The sequence below is a fragment of the Protomyctophum bolini genome (assembly GCF_963924005.1).
Source record: "Protomyctophum bolini genome assembly, chromosome: 15".
Taxonomy (NCBI): domain Eukaryota; kingdom Metazoa; phylum Chordata; class Actinopteri; order Myctophiformes; family Myctophidae; genus Protomyctophum; species Protomyctophum bolini.
The window spans coordinates 23,817,125-23,834,161 of record NC_137876.1 but is presented as its reverse complement, the minus strand read 5'-3'; the positions used below and the strand labels follow the sequence as shown (position 1 = coordinate 23,834,161).

General features: G+C 44.4%; 1 protein-coding gene across 1 annotated transcript in view; it reads right to left on the bottom strand.

Annotated features, from left to right (window-relative positions):
- kif6 (kinesin family member 6) overlaps window positions 1-17,037 on the bottom strand; it is a gene marked incomplete at its 5' end in the record, with an annotated part of 110,182 nt that overhangs the window by 70,200 nt on the left and 22,945 nt on the right. Inside the window, 6 exons of the mRNA XM_080784283.1 lie at window positions 1,525-1,648; window positions 5,194-5,299; window positions 7,701-7,804; window positions 14,523-14,609; window positions 15,666-15,809; window positions 16,622-16,828. Of these exons, the coding sequence (XP_080640409.1) occupies window positions 1,525-1,648; window positions 5,194-5,299; window positions 7,701-7,804; window positions 14,523-14,609; window positions 15,666-15,809; window positions 16,622-16,828 (772 nt within the window). The remainder of the gene's footprint in view (window positions 1-1,524; window positions 1,649-5,193; window positions 5,300-7,700; window positions 7,805-14,522; window positions 14,610-15,665; window positions 15,810-16,621; window positions 16,829-17,037) is intronic.

Sequence of the window (17,037 nt, the reverse complement as noted above, 5' to 3'; positions counted from 1 at the left end):
GTTGTTCAACCTTGCTCTAGGTCTAGGTGGCTATTAGGGGATAGACGCTGGAGGTGATGTCGTCATCATCACGCCAGCCGAGCTGACGCGCGGGGGGGGGGGGGGGGGGGGATGATGATTGCACATATCATCCTACCACGCCAGACCACCCCCTTACTCACTGCAAGGAACGGTCTAGTTTACATCTGCAAGACGTTTCAACGTGAAAACAAATACAATGGTAACTATGATGGAGAGATAAATACGTACGGCAGTGTGTGTGAGCGTATAACAGGCATTACCTACAGTACGTACATACATTCCAAAAATACAGTGGGTGTACTTAATGCATCAAAGATAATCTGTCCCATACAGCAGCGAGCAATTTCGTCAAGATGTCTGCATTAGAGCGCCACTGTTGGGGAAGAGTGTAGCAAATTGTATGTCACATTTTGAAGGACTTTTGCGTTACACGTGCCTAGCTCCAAGACACACCACGGTGAAATATCTCCACCGTAATATCCTATATTTGTCTTGGAGAGAGGAGGGTTTTTTTGTGTTTTTTTTGCGGCTAAACAATCAAGTGGACATTTTCCGACTAATGTGCCGTGAGCTAATGAGAGGCCGCGGTGAGGGGGGGTGGGGTGGGCGAGAGGGGGGGGGGATCATCTCTGAAAACCATTGGAAATATCATCTTTTAGACAAGAACAATTATGATTAATAGCGGTAATTGCTGCCATTAATGGTGGAAGATGTATTTGAAGCTACATTATTCCAAAACCATTCCGTGTGGATTTCCTTTTTTGGGGGAGGGGGGGTGGGCTAGTGAGGGCTTCAGCCTTGCTGAAATTCTATAATTCATGAGAAAAGTGCCGCACTCCAAGCGTGTAATTCCACCAGCAGCCGCTGTAGGCCTAGTTCAGATTAAATATCTCTCTGCTAATGAAGTTAAACTGTTCCTGTGCCTTCAGAACAGTAAGTGTGATTACCGTAAATAGTTTGGCTAGACCATAAAAAATTAAATAAAAACTATACAATTTAAATGTAGGCTCCATTCTAAAATACACTGTCGTCACAAGCCTGCTGTATATCATATTAGACTTCATGGACATTGCTGTTCCTTGGAGTGGTTGCACCGCTCAAAACAAAAAGCAAAAGTAGCAGATCGACAAGTAATATTAAAAGTGGGTATACTGCAGATAAAAAGATAATGTAAGTTCAACTGAACAGCACTGTCCTCTCAATTGGCCACCTCAGTGGCCTTGTGGTTAAGAGTGTTGGCCCTGGGACTGGGAGGTCAGGGTTCGATCCGGGACATACCAAAGACTGTAAAAATGGGACTCAATGTATCCCTGCTTGGCACTCAGCATCAAGATCTACTACAAATGGTCAACTACAAATGGTTCCCAAGCACGGCACGGCTGCGGCTCACCGCTCCAAGAGATGGGTTAAATGCGGAGAACAAGTCTCACAAACAGCAATGTATGTGACAAATGGTAGGAACTTTAACCTTTAGCCGCCAGAGGATACTGATCTCGTTATCACGTTGTGTCAGCATCTCCTTCAGCCTGGTGAGATGCGCTGGCTCCGGGCTGTCGTGGCTTTCCGATTCCCTGACTTGGCCATCATGTCGCTCATCCCCATCGGATAGCTTCTCCCGGATTATCACCTGCACACAGTGAGAGACATTAGTGGAATGATACAAACAACGCAGCCTTTTCCATTGTTTAACCCATTGAGACCTGAGGCCGATTATACAAATGCCTTCTACATCGGTGGTTTTCAAACTTTTTCATGCCAAGGAGGACCCCCAAAATGATATGTATTTGGCAGCACAGAAAATAAGATTTGTCTCATTGGGTGACAAGTAAAAAAAACACTTTCCGGGACTAAATGTCATCCTAAGGATGAAGGTGCCAGGACCATGCAGGCAGATAATGAGGTCCAAATTGCTCCCCATCAACTCAGCATGTGCGTACATGTCAACGTGCACAATGATAGATAGACGGTTAAACACAGACACAAACAGCCAGCCAGATGGACAGATCGGTATACGAACAAGAGGAGCCAGCTAGAGATGAGAACCAAAGAACAAAGAAATGCAAAAGAGAAATTTAAGCCAGAACCGAGAGTCAGCGAAGTATGACTGGGGTGATGCAGGGTGGAATGTAAACTGAAAAGGAGATGGAAGGGGGGGGGGGGGGGGGTCATAACAAACTGGAGCAGAGATAAACAGACACTGGAGTGGGATCTGGAAGGGCTTCTGGTGGTCCGCTCCGACTCCAACCAGAGGAGAGCCCGCCACGCACGGCTCCTCTCAACAACGCCACGCTGTTCCAACCTCAATGCATTAACCACTTAAAACCCCATGTGGCTGACCGGAGTCCCTCAGGGCTCTATGCTAGTGGGTTTCTTTTTCCTGTTATTGTGGGGAAGGCTTTCGCAGGCAATAGCAGATCGACAAGCTCACAACCCGTCACGCTGCGACATGTTGTGTGAGCTTGTAAGGATGCTGGGGGATCAAGTGGTTAAGCGGTGGTGAGCCGGCCCGTCGCCAACAATGACAGAAACTGCTGAATAGTCTTTTCTTATACAAATAATTATGCCGTGAACGTGAAGCTATAATCCCAAACAGAATCGTAATACGAGTTTTCTAGTACCATCATCATGCTGACACCATGAAAGAGAGTCAAGAGACTAGTGAAATATGCTGACCAACTGTATGAGAATGAATGCTAAAAAACAAACCAAGAAATGTACGGTATGTCGTCGCTGCCTGGCGGAAAACTCTTAAAACACTTTTTGTAAATTGACGCCATACTCGATCATACTGTATAACATCGTCACAACAATGAAGTATCAAAAGTAGCAGATCTGCAAGCTTGAAACGCTACGCAAGCTTGTCGTTGACATCGACGATATCCACACTTGAAAGGAGAAATTCTGGGAAATTGCAAGTGTGGTTGCACTGAGGCAAGTAGCGAGGAATTTCCGCTTGGAAATGTATTCAGTCTTTATATTCTGTCTTGCCATTTACATTACATACGATGTGATGTCACTCCCGTCTGACTATATTGAAAACCCAACCTCTTCAGACTCCATCTTAGACCGTAGCACTTGCCCTAGCCCCAACGACCTTACCGGCGTATGCAAAGGCTCAACTTATCTAACTTGAATAGCATTGTATGTAGACATAGCACTCTATATTCACTTGTAGTTGTAAATATTAGTAGTAGTATATTTTTTTATCAAAAACAAAATAATAATTTTGTCTTGTGTACAAGACAAAATTGTATCATCAGATTGAAAATTGCCTAGCCTAAACAATCCTCTCATGAGGACTAATGTCTAATGATGCATCTCTTTTTTTAAATATTGCTGCAAGGTTAATATTAATTAACAGCATCATACAAAGCATCGCATTTTAAGTAAGTTAAGTTAAGTAACTTAGTTAAGTTAAGTAAGGAAACACTTGAATCTCAGCCATTTTCATTTCAAGGGCCCCCTGTTTCTCTATGCACTACGGTTCCGCCTAGTTTTATTTTTGATGATCTATAGCTATGCTATATGCTATGTTTTACTACGTTTCCTTATTGCTATGTTTTGTGTCTTTGATATGTTTTTGATGTATTGCTGCTGTAAAGTGCACAGAGACCCCCTGGGGTGATTTTCTACTATAAAATAATCTGAAACTGAACTGATGTGAACACTCTAAGAGTCACAGGGGTCCTTGCAAATAAAACATTTGAGAAACACTAGTACTATAGTGGACTCCTAATGTGCCAGAGTGTCATAATAAAGAATTGCCATACATAAATTATTCTGGCAAAAAACCTGGAGACTTGACATTCAGTAAGTGGGTGTTATGATCAAAATAAGAACATTATAATGGTGTGTAAAACAGAAAATCTAAAAACTTGCCACGGACACATTTGTCCGTGCACGGACATGCTGGTGAGGGGTCACCAGGCTTAGTTTAGGTGGCTTAGTTTCTTAGCAGTGGCGAGACTTCAGGTTCTGGAGAAGTGCGTCCAGCGGGTCGGGTCCACATGATACACACACACGTACTTCAGAGACCCTCAGAGAGAACGCGTCAACATTTGACACCTTGCGTCTAATTAGCTGACAAAAAAGAAAATGGGCAAACACTATACGGTCTAGACGTCCAGCCGGGCCATGGGAAAATCAACAGCTTGTCACTTTCTGGCCCAAAGGCATGGAGTTATTACTTCCTGGCCAGGCCGCCGCAGAGTCAGAACATTTGCACGAAGAAATTGAGGTCTTTGAAAAAGAACGTGGAAAAATAACTGTCCAAAGGCAAGGCTAAGTTAAAGGTTACGGTTACAGTTTACGGATCAAACACGTATTTTTCTTAACCATCCTTATTTTTTGGTATGTCATAGGCAAACATTTTCAAACATAAAAAAGAAACAATGTTAATATTTTGGAAGGCATAAAATAGGGCATACAAGCTTAACAGTTACATTGTTTATATTTCACTTTTTGGTAAAGTTTATGGAGCGTTTCAGTGACCAGAAAGTGCTGTATAACCTGACATCATACAGTGAGTAGAATCTAGCATACTGCTGTGGTAGACAGCACCTCAACAAACAGGTCAGAAGGGGGCGCCATTTAAAAGAAGTGGAGTGGTCAATTGGCCACAAAGCTTCATTCATGCTTGTGTGATAATGGTCACAGGTGTGTCACTGTATCTCCACAATGGTACAGAGACACAGAAGGGTGTTTGTGCCATCTTTATATAAGTGGGTTTACTACCAATACAATTAATGAATTCATTCATTCATTAATTAACCCATTTAAAACCAAGAAAGCATCCGTGACTTTTTGGATTTTAGAGTTGGCTGTTCAAAAAATAGCAGATGTACAAGCTCGCAGCGCAGCACAAAGTGACACACTGTGAGCTTGTACATCTGCTATATTTGAACATTTAAAAATAAAACTTGAAAATGTTGTACAGTATATTATAATATTATATATATAGTAGTATTTTTCACATAAAAGTTCTCTTCTGAGGAGTGGGGGTGTCCCTGGCACAAAACATTTTCAGAAATAAATCTTTATCTTTGGCACAAAGAAGTTAGAAAAACAAATTGATGATTTAGAAGGAATTTGTAGAATGGGCCTCAGGTCTTAATAATAAGTTCAATATAATATAAAATAACGTGTTTTTGTTGAAGGAGGAGGATACAGTACCTTGAGTAAATAGAAGCAGTGATGGATTTTCCTCATGTCCGCGCCCAGAGCCACAGTCACCTCTGGGTCTGGGTCATCCAGATACACCTTCACCACCTCCTCCAACCTGAGAAAACACACGCACGCACGCACACACGCACACACGCACACACACACACACACACACACACACACACACACACACACACACACACACACACACACACACACACACACACACACACACACACACACACACACACACGCACACACACAAAACTCAAGTATATTGAAGAATTGAAATTGCTTCAAAATCCGCAAACTGGATAGACAGTCTCTGTCGGTTTCAAAAACCGCAAAAGTAGCATATCTACAAGCTCAAAACGTCTTTTGGTTTCTTTTGAAGCCTTTGTGTGACGCTATGATGGTGTAGGTAGGGCGTCGATGTCAGGGCAACATGTCAGTTCTGTGGTCGCCCTCACGTCATCAGCCATCACCACGGAGTGCTCAGGCACTCCAACAGTTAAGATCTATATTTGAAGCTGAAACCTCTGATGTTTAAAATTTGGTCCCAGTCAAAGAAAACTATTTACTTAAACATGTGCTGCAGCTTCACCGCCACTGGCCCTGTTGATAAACTATCACTAGATGATAGTCCAAACATTGGTTCTTCCAGGATCTGGAAAAGACCAAGTAGAGAGGGCAACGGTCCAGACGGGATCCGATGTAGGCACGGAACAGCGTGCGGTCTTCACTTTTCCACCAGAACATCGCCCAGGGATTGAGAGACACGCAACGTTTACACCGACGGGGTAGGACTTAAAACAAACGCGGCGCTCTTATTTCAAGGCCCTGCGAGTCATCAGGGGCTTCTGGATGCGAAGCCGCCCGGGCTGGGGAATGTGCTACTAATGCCATGTGCAATATTTGAGGAGAAAAAAAAGAAAAAAGCCCTCGTGCTTCAAAAAGCCACAATTTGACCGTTTCCAATAGCAATGACTTTGCTTTGCTTAAGTGTGAGATGATGTGAGGATTAGCAAATGACTGGATATAATGTTTAGATAAGAAAAGAAAACCTCCTGTTTATCTCTGGGCCGACTGGAAGGCCATTCTGTGTATACACAGCAGAATCCACAGGGTTCATTTAAACTCAGGGTTACAAATGGATACACTAACGTTGATGATTTTTATTGCGCATAGGGCTGGGACCCGGAACCGGTTCTTTTTCAGACGCGGTTTCCGAGATTGAAGAACCGGAATCGGTCCCATCGTATTTGGAACCGTTCCCAGAACCGTTTTTTAATCACACTGTCAGAGCTGTATATTGTGAACTTGACGTCTGCTATACAATTACTATACCAGTGGTTCTCAAACGTTTTCATTTCACTCTGAGAGTGTGCAAATGGAACCAAATGGGTCCATTTGGTTCCATTTGTACTCTCTCAGAGTTACAGTCCTGTAGGGTCTATTTGGAACCCCCTATAGGGATCGTTAAAGGGAACCGTTAATGAACCGGAATGGTTAAAATCCTAAATGGTTCCGTATTGCGTATCAATGAACCGACACCAATACTCGAGCTGCGGCAAACGGCACGGATGACCGCCTTAATGGAGAACACGGCCGTGAAGTCAACCGTTGCACTATGGCCGCTGATAATGTTATGTTAGCTCTGGAAATGCGACAACAAACGCGGCAGCAACGCAGGAAAACGTCGGCGTTGCACCGCCGATTTGCCACTCGGGACAATGTCAAAGCACGATCCAGGAGAGAAGGAGGAGGAGGTCGTTAAATAGAACGTCGGCATGTCAGTGACTGTGGTCACGACAGACATCATTAAACACCCCCCCCCCTGCGTGGGCTAACCACCACAAACTGGGGAGGGGGCACCACGAGTAGTCGACTGGGGTGAAGGGGAAATAATAATAAATAAATAAAAGGGCCTGAGCGAGGACGAGGGAGCGGTAAAGACATCAGCACTGGAGGCAGCGTGTGCCAAGTTCTTAATGGAACCTCTGGCTTGATCTCTGGCCCTTCACTGACTGGGCTCCTTTCTGTACCGTTTTTTTCCCTTTTTTTTTTTTTTTAGTGCACCAACAGTAAAATATCCGTCCTGGCTGAGCTACAGCCTCAGGGGGGTGGTGGTGGGGGGGGGGGGAGACGACGCCATTACATACGGTTCTGCATCAGTGAGCCGAGCCTTCAACTCAGCAACGACGCGTAGCCATGTGGGCGCTTTCGACAAACCCCAAACCCCTCGAACATAGCAATAAATCAGGAATACATATTTATACCCGGTGGAGTCTCCGAGCCTTAAAGCATGACAAATACTAATTAGTGTCCTAAAAAGAGGAGGACCTCCTCTCCTCTTTGAGTCTATGCTGTAAACATTTGGGAGGGCTGACAGGGACCAGCGCAGGCCCTATTCTCGTCCTCACTGTCCTGAGATGACTGGCTCGTTGACGGCTACTGTACACACACACACACACACACACACACACACACACACAGGGGGGGGAAGATGAACGTACTTGTGGATCTCCTCAGGAGTCAGCTGCTCCTCTCTCTGCTCGCCCGTGACCATGGACAGTTCTTCTTTCAGAGACTGGATCTCCCTCTTCATACGCACCATCAGCTGAAAATGCACATTTGATGGACAGCGCATGCACACACACAGTTAGAGAAATAAACATTTTCAAATGAGACTAGCGTATATTAAATATATACTGCACCCTGCAGTGCAAGTCATGAATCGCACGCACGTGCACACGCGCACACACACACACACACACACACACACACACACACACACACACACACACACACACGCACAGTCTCAGCCCACTGCAAACCGATGACAGAATCCTCCCAAGAAAGTATCTTGCGGCTTATCTTCGCGATGCATTCTGAGGACAAACCTAAGCTGTTCCAGACAACTGGATGCTCCGCACAAGACGGCCCAGGAAGCCATCGATACCGCACAGACACACAGAATAGCGCCCGGCTGTCCGCCAGCTATACGGTGGCAAATAGCAACACATGAAACCTCCTGCCGCTCCGCTCGCTGTCTGTCTGTCCGCACGTGTTTCGTCAAGGCTTGCAAGTCCCGGCCAACGGGCCGGTTGCCGTTGTTAACCACTGGACGGGTCCAGTTACTGTATATATATATATATATATATATATATATATATATATGAATTTTAAAAAAATGAGGAATATTTCGCCCATCCCAGACACAGCCTCTTAAAGCAGTCTTTAGGAGAGTACTTACTTAGATAGCCATCTTCGCATAGAAACTGTAATAATAGAAAGAATGCACATTAATGTCAGAGTCAAGATCCGCAGAGAAGCGATATGACCTCCAGTTCATAAAAAGAGTTTGCCTTTGTTTTTTTTTACAAACGGACTGAAATGCAATTCCCCCTTTCTTGGGGGGCAGACAGAGGGCCGTCTACCCCGGATACCGCATTCCCCATACCTGCTGAGAGCGGTGGTAGCTTCAAGATGGCCATTTAATTTTTTGATTAAACAGATTGTGGAATGGAATGTCTAGGAACCCTGGCAGCTTTATGTTATGTGGTGGACGTTATCGCGGTATACGTCGTATATATGTGAGGCATGAAAGGAGAGTCGACCAAACATTAAGTGTGCATGTCCAGAGCTGTCCACTCCCCCCAGTCTCTTAGGATGTGACCTTTTTTGACCTTTTAAGAGATAAGCGTGTGGTGCTCCCTCTTTCTTCATCCAGGGGTCAAGGCCTAAACGGCTCCGTGGCAGCATAGGAGGGGAGCGTCTAAGCTGCCCAGGCGCATGCGAGATTAGTGAGTCTAGGTCAAGGCTGAAGTTATGGTATGTAATAGTAGCTATAACCAATGGTGGAAAAAACTTTAAAAAAAGCACAATTCTTTTTTTAGTGGAGTGAATGTACAAGTGAAAGTCCGGTATTCAAAATGTACTGTAATATACATAAAAGGACCAAAAGTATGCAGAAGAATGTCCCATTTCTCAAGTTTTCAAATGTCTAAAATGTATTAAAAATATTTTGAAAATAGCCGATCTACAAGCTCACAATGCGTCGTCGTGACGCATTGGGAACTTGTAGATTGGCTATTTTTCAAATAATTGCTATGGAGTAAAAAGTACAACCAGTTGCCCGTGAGATAGACTGGAGTAGAAGTAAAAGTATTGAAAACTACTCCAGTAAAGTAAAAATCACTCAAAATGTTACAGTACTTGACTACAGTACGTGTTAGTTACCTTCCACCACTGAGTAGCCGTTAGCTGTAGCCGGCAGTGTTTGGCCTAGTTGGGACACGGACCAATGAAATGAGCAGAACCATCTCTATCTAAGTCTGTAATTATACATAATGTATAAATATCCATAATGTATAAATTATGGATATGGGGTCAGGACAGATACTGTAGGCCTTTTCGCGGAGGGGTCAGAATAAATCCCACCAGCTCAGACTTCAGTCTTAGCGAGGGCCTGTGAAGTGAACGGTCATGGCCAGACACAATTATGCTATTTGTATATATTTTTTGTCAATGTGAAATTGTATTAGCGCAGCACTGACAGAGGTCGCATACCAACCAAATTGGTAGTCTATATAATAAGAATAAAATACAGTAATATGCCTGACACAGTGCAGACATTCACGGCATTCGAAAAAGAATTGGACGCCTAAAATGACTAAATGGGAGAGGTTCTCAGAACAGTGGATACAATTACTGTATACTGTAAGTAAGATAATATGATGATGCCATCGTTCATCATATTATACCATCACCAGCAAAATAGCCTACTCAACAACCAGTCTAAAGATATCAGTAGTCATATGATTCATATCACAGTTTATTCGCCATTTGTTGAATAGTGACATTAGTGTCCATGGTTAAAGAAGGTTTACAATCACTCACAATATAAGGTACACTTTCGAGGAAGCCATTGTATTCCATTAATTTGTGCAACGTCTAAGCAAATTAATTAAAATCAACTCCCAGAGAGTTGCAACATGCATGAGATGGCTACAGTGAACCTCATTGTGTGGTTAGATTTTGTCAAATTTTGTCTTTTTTAATGCATTAAAAGCTGATTGAAAAGTCTCAAAAATAGATAGCCTTGTGAACAAAATTCACATGTTCAAATGTCTGCGAGTTATTAATGGTGCAGTTATGTTTGGCCAACACTGACCCAATTAGTCAGGTAAGTCTGGCAACATTTTAATAACTTTGGACAAAAGTAAACAAACATGAAGTCTAAAAATGTATAGTGTGGGAACGGTCTGTTAAGTTAATGTACTGTATATGGCCGAACAGACAATGACATACGGTATATTATTTTTCTCTCATGCGACACTTTCCTCTTGGACAGAATATCCTGTTATCCATCTCTACAAGACCCAAGTGAACCCAAACAATCCCAAGGCAGACTGTGAGAGTGGAACAGTCTCGGTGGCAGCAGTAGACATTAAACCAACAACAGAACATGACAACTAAGTGACAGAGTCACTGACACAAAGTTGCTAGGGAGGCGAAGGTTACTGAAGTTTGACCCCGGGTCAAAGGTCAGACCAGGGGAACCAACTCAGCAATGCTGCGACACTTCTGCCAAACACCAGTAAGTCAGACATCATAAACCGAGTAGGTTTTTGAGGAGAAACAGCCGTGGCCGTGTGGGTTTTGGGGCAGAAGCCACATTTCTGAAGCTAATCCACCCTGTATCATATTTTATGACACCGAATATCCTATTTGACCATCCCGTGCACCGTGGCCGCTCCCTGTATCTCGTTTTTTGGAACCCACCAACACACCCATGGCCTGATGTAATACATCCAGCTGTGTCCTCAAAGGGCTGACCGCCAGTGACTGGTCGGCGGACTCGGTCGCAGTCTATTTCGGCGTGCTTGAGCCCACGCTGGTACCACAGCACCACAGCTGGCTACGGAACACTGCGAATAAAACCTGACCCAGGACATATGTGACAGATGATGTCAGCAGATTTTCTGGAATGACAGGTTGGAGGGGGGGGGCGAATTGTTTGTTTATTTGCTACGGTGGCCTCTTCTATAGCAGATCAAAAAGTATAATAATGCCAGCTTAAAGACCAAGCAAAGACACTTGATGCAAACTCACTTTCACGCTGCCTTTCGTTTACTCTGTAAGTCTCTCACTCGGTTGTGGCTGACAACATAACAAGACTTCAGAGCACAACTCTGTGCACTAAAGGGCTCTGTGAATCTGAAAAAAGGCATGTACTACTACTATATCGTCAGGCAGAAACCTGTAGCAGAAAAGTAGCAGATTCACAAGCTTGAAACGTGGCACGAAGAGACTCAAAGCGACTCGCTTTGAGCTTGTAGATCTGCTGCTTTTGATATGTTTGTTTGTTACTTTATTATCATTTTTTTAGCAGATAACCTCCCGGTGCAGAAATTGTCCACACACATACAATACAGCACACAAACACACACACACACACACACACACACACACACACACACACACAGCAAACTACTGTACAGTAATCTGCAGACTCCGCATGTGAAACTTCAAATACCTGTATTATATTGCAGACCACTCACAAACAAGGTGCTATTACGGGGCCCCTTGTTTTATGAAGGAGACGTTTTTTTTCTGCTGCAGCACCAAAAAACTTTTTCTCACCCCCACAACAAAACAGGAACACATGGGCTACTGTAGCTATAGCTATACTAGTTCTGTGCACGGCATTCATTTTGTGGACAGCCGAGGGCAATGACTTGCGCTCTGGTGAGTAACTGGACCTACCCACCGCTACAGTCCCCTCGCAGTCTCAGCCCCACTCCACAGCGAACGGCTTTGACGAGACATGGAGGGAGGGAGTGAGGCCAGGGACGTATGGAGTGACTTGACGAGACATAGGGAAGTCAGGGAGGGAGGGAGTGAGGCCAGGGACGTATGGAGTGCGACCGACCGCAGGAATCTTCACACCCACTTCCCAAACACGTCTCTCTGGCTGGCTAGAAAACTTCTGTTTGACTCACAGGTATGCACTAATCAGGCCTGTCTCCTTTTAGACAGGACACCGTCTGTCTGTGTGTGTGTGTGTGTGTGTGTGTGTGTGTGTGTGTGTGTGTGTGTGTGTGTGTGTGTGTGTGTGTGTGTGTGTGTGTGTGTGTTGGGGGGGGGGGGGGGGGGGTGTACAGGTCGAACAGGGTCACACAGCCCGCTGTTCCCGTCTGCTGAAGTGAGCGCACACAACAACACCAACAACAACACCATAAGATCAACTATCATGAACCCCTGTGGTGGTGGTGGTGGTATTACGGAAATGAGTTTTGAAGGGGCACCTCGGCTCAACTCGAACAACCCTGAAGCGTCCCTGGCACAACGCAGTCTACGCACATTTCCACCTAATCCTGCTTCGCAAAAGGCGCACAAAGGGGCAGATACAAACATCATGGCGAGGAGGTGATGGTGGAAGTGGCCACTGGCAGACGAGACAAGCGCTGACTCTCTCTCTCTCTCTCTCTCTCTCTCGCTCTCCTCCCATGACCTGGGAACCAGGATTAGTCCATTAGTCTCTGTGAAGGATTAACATTGGCCTCACTTCTGTTGGAGGAAGGTAACCGACCTAATATGGTTTGGTGATCCGTCACTGACTTCTTGCAAGGAATCTCGGCTATCTTACGCAAACCTTATTCTTCCCCTGTTTTCAACTGAATGCTTAAAAGACATTAAGAGTCCATTTTGGAAGCCTGGACTTTGAGAACCAGCGGTCTACAGTTTTGGTACCAAAAAAGGAACTCTCCTCATTCCGGTGAAGTACAGGTCAATCCCAGCAGAGCCTGCAGTTCTTACACAAAATGGCCAAAACGAGAGTTTGAGTGTCACCCCCCCAGACCATGATGAATGATCTCATCTGATTCTGCAAACTCCACTGCTGCATTCATTCTGTTCTTTTAATTTTTTGCAAGAAGAGAGAGAGAGAGAGAGAGAGAGAGAGAGAGAGAGAAAATATATATGAAACACTACCGAGAAGCCATAAACTGAGTCAAGGAGCTTGCCCATGGAGCCGGGTTTGCCCGAAGCTGTAACCGGGCCGGACCCAATTGGGAGCAGCCAGACACCGGCACAATTACTGGGCCGGCCGCAGACTCTCTTAAAAATACCTCTGCAGGGTTTGCAAGTGGCCAGCCAAACCCCTGTGCAGTAATACAGTATAACAGCTGATCCCCAGGCAGAAACCTAGCAGGAGGGGGAAGGAAGGGGTGGAAGGTTGATGACTTACTTTTACTACTACAACTACTACTGTATTATCTCCCAGACGTACTACTAGAACTGTATTCTCTCTCCCAGGGGATAGAGGGGACCCAAACACCAACCGCCAGGACTCCGTTTCCCAGCATACTTTCCCAGGGGAAGTAAATTAGAGTCAAAGAGAGATAATGGGCCCGCGACCGCTACAGTCAAAATACGGTCGCTTTGTGTCTGACTCACAACTTTTGTTGCGCGTCATTTTTTTCGTCCCCTTATCTTTTCCTGGCTTTCCCGGTCCACTGAATAGTGATCTAAAAATAACAAAAAATACCAAATAAAAAGATGACAGTGACGAGACAGAAAGAGAGAGATAGAGATAGAGAGAGAGAGAGAGAGAGAGAGAGAGCAAAATGTAAATTGAAGAGGTGCTTTGTGTCCTCATGTCACCGCGTTGGTGTGAGTTTTAATAAAAGCGGTGTGCATCTATCCGTGTAGCTTACGTGTATGCATGTCAATACATACCACACACACACACACACACACACACACACACACACACACACACACACACACACACACACACACACACACACACACACACACGAGCACTGAGGTAAAATATGCCATAAGAGAGGCAGGGGTATATGTAAACAAGAGGAGAGAGAGAATGCAAACAGGCCCATCGAGCTATCTAAATACCAAGCGAACAGACAGACCGCCATCCACGTGCAGGAGGTGGAAAAATAAAGACACCGTCTTCCTTCCCCCAAAGGATTGTCTGATGCTGGAAAAAGTGATTTTGGTCCTAGAAGTCCAGTGAGGACGCTCAAGGACACGGTGGATTGCACGTACAGTATGGCTGCGGTTAGCAGATGGATCCTCCCGGCAAATGATTCACTGATCAATTCTATGGTTTGGAAGCTCCGTGGATGGGGTCTGGCCATAGCACGTCGGCCCCATTAAGTCATGCCTTTGCGGTGTGACGGTGTGGTTCAAGCTATGGCACTGGTAGTGCTCTCTCTGTGTGTGTGTGTGTGTGTGTGTGTGTGCGCGTGTGTGTGTCCGTGCGTGTGTGTGTCCGTGTGTGTGTGTGTGTGTGTGTGTGTGTGTCTCACCAGAGCAGGATCCAGCTCCTCATTCAGTAATGCCTCATTCTTGATGAGAGCCACTCTCTGGGCAAAACGACACGTAGAGATGGATTCCTGAGGGTAGGACAGTACAGCATCATCATTAGGGTGAAACTGAATGGACCTTTAACGCTCACTTTCACATTCATAATATATGTTTTATATATATATATATATATATATACACACAGTGTATTAACGTGTTGATTATTCATGCAAGCATTGGTTGCTCTATGGAAAAAAAGTCACAGTATTTCCCCATTTAACTTTATGTTAATTCATTCGTTAGTGGAGCTTTATATTCTGAGGTTCAGAGCGTGGTTTGCAGCCCTTTCAATGTGCCTCGTTTCTGCATCTGTAAGTGCATAATGATGCAAAAACAAAAATAGAATAATGCAGAGAATCAATTATACAGAGGGGGGTGGGGGGGGGGGGGGGGGTGGTCATGGGTGCCTATAGAACTGTATCGGCTAATGGTAAAAAAACAGAGCTACATTTCTTTACTCACGCCAACCCTGCCATCCCTATTTTGGGCCGGCAAATTCATTTTGGAATCAATTTATTTCTCAAATAGAAGATCTATTTTCACTATTAGTCGTACTGTACAATTAAGCCAAAGGTCTTCAGCGTTTTCCGTGAGCGATGAAGCAGGGACCCCTCCCAACTATTGTATAAAAGTGTGTTGCAGATTAAACCTTTTCATAGATTTAATAATGTTTGACACTTGACAGCAACCTGCAATGTGTAGCGTTGTGTTGGACTCATGTGTATTTTCAGACAGTTAACCACTTGTCTTAAACCCTCAATACTTGGAAAACATTGCTTTTTGTGCCCCTACACCCAACATCTTTGCAGAAAATAGCCGATCTACAAGCTCAGTGAGATTGTCGATCTGCAATTTTCGGCTAATGTCCCCCACAGAGTAGGGATGATAGGGTTCACGTGGGTAAAAAAGAGAAAGAAAAAACCAAAGATTTGGCGTTCCCCTGTAGTAATTCCAACGGCCCCCTGGGGCTCCTTGAACTAAGACTTTAAGTGGTTTACTGTGCTTGGGGTAGTCTTGCTTTTGGGAGTGTTTGTTTTTGGGTTCTTGATGGTCATAACCCCCCCCAACCCCCCCCCCGTCCTCACATCGAGGTTCCTCTTGTCTGCGGAGACGGTCGCAACCATGGTGGTCATGCAGTTCCCCCCCAGGCTGTCCCGCAGCACAGAGGTCATCATGGAGTTCCTGTAGGGGATGTGGGAGCGGTTCCTCTCCGACAAGGATATGATCACCTTGACAAGAACATGGGGAGAATGGACCAGATATAAGATATGTTCACCTTGACAAGAACATGGGGAGAATGGACCAGATATAAGATATGTTCACCTTGACAAGCACATGGGGAGAATGGACCACATATAAGATATGTTCACCTTGACAAGCACATGGAGAGAATGGACCAGATATAAGATATGTTCAACTTGACAAGAACATGGAGAGTGATAAGGCGTGTGAAAATGAAACACACCAAAGAGACGTCGGTGGCATGAAGTGGTGGAAAGTAACATTTACTCAAGTACTGTACCTATAAGTGCAATTTTGAGGTATGTTTTTACTTCACTAAATTAGTAGTTCCAAATGTCAATACTTTAAAGTACTCCACTGCATCTCAGAGGCAAATGTTGTACGTTTTACTCCACTACAATTATTTGACAACTTTAGTTACAAGTTACTTTGTAGATTTTGATTATTATAACAAAACATGCATTAACCACTACAGCCCTATACCTGGGCTACTTAAAAATAGTTTCCTAATAATTGCCTACACACTTTTTCAAAGGACATAAATAAATAAATAATAAATAATAAATAAATAAATAAATAAATAAATAAATAAATAAATAAATAAATAAATAAATAAATAAATAAATAAATAAATAAATAAATAAATAAATAAATAAATAAATAAATAAATAAATAAATAAACAAACAATAATGAAAATATCAGATCTACAAGCTCACCGTTGTGAAGAGACATGATATTTCTCTCGTGGGTCTGGAGCTATATATAAAAGGCTTGTGGAACCAACCAGTGGTGTCTAACCTGTTCCAGGAAATGCAGAGAGAGGTTGATGTACTTCCCCTCGGTGAACTGGTGCCCGCCCACGCCAGTCTTGCCCACCCTCTCCGAGCCGGCCAGGTCCACCAGGTGGAGCTTGGAGCGGCGCACGGTGGCAGAGCCCGGCTCGCGGGCGCAGAGGTGCAGGGTGAAGATGCAGTGGGAGCGTGTGGACGCCTGGTTCATGGGGGTCTGAGGAGGAGACGTGTCAAACAAACGGGCATCACAAATCTAGATCTTCTCCATTATATAAGTCCTTAAAAGTATGAATACCAAGACTTTTCCAGGTTGAAAAGGCACCTTCTATCAAAGAGGGATGACAAATAATATTGGTTAGCTGCTATTGGGGCATTGATAGAGAGTGAGTGCAATCCGAAATGGCGTCTAAATTGGATCCATAT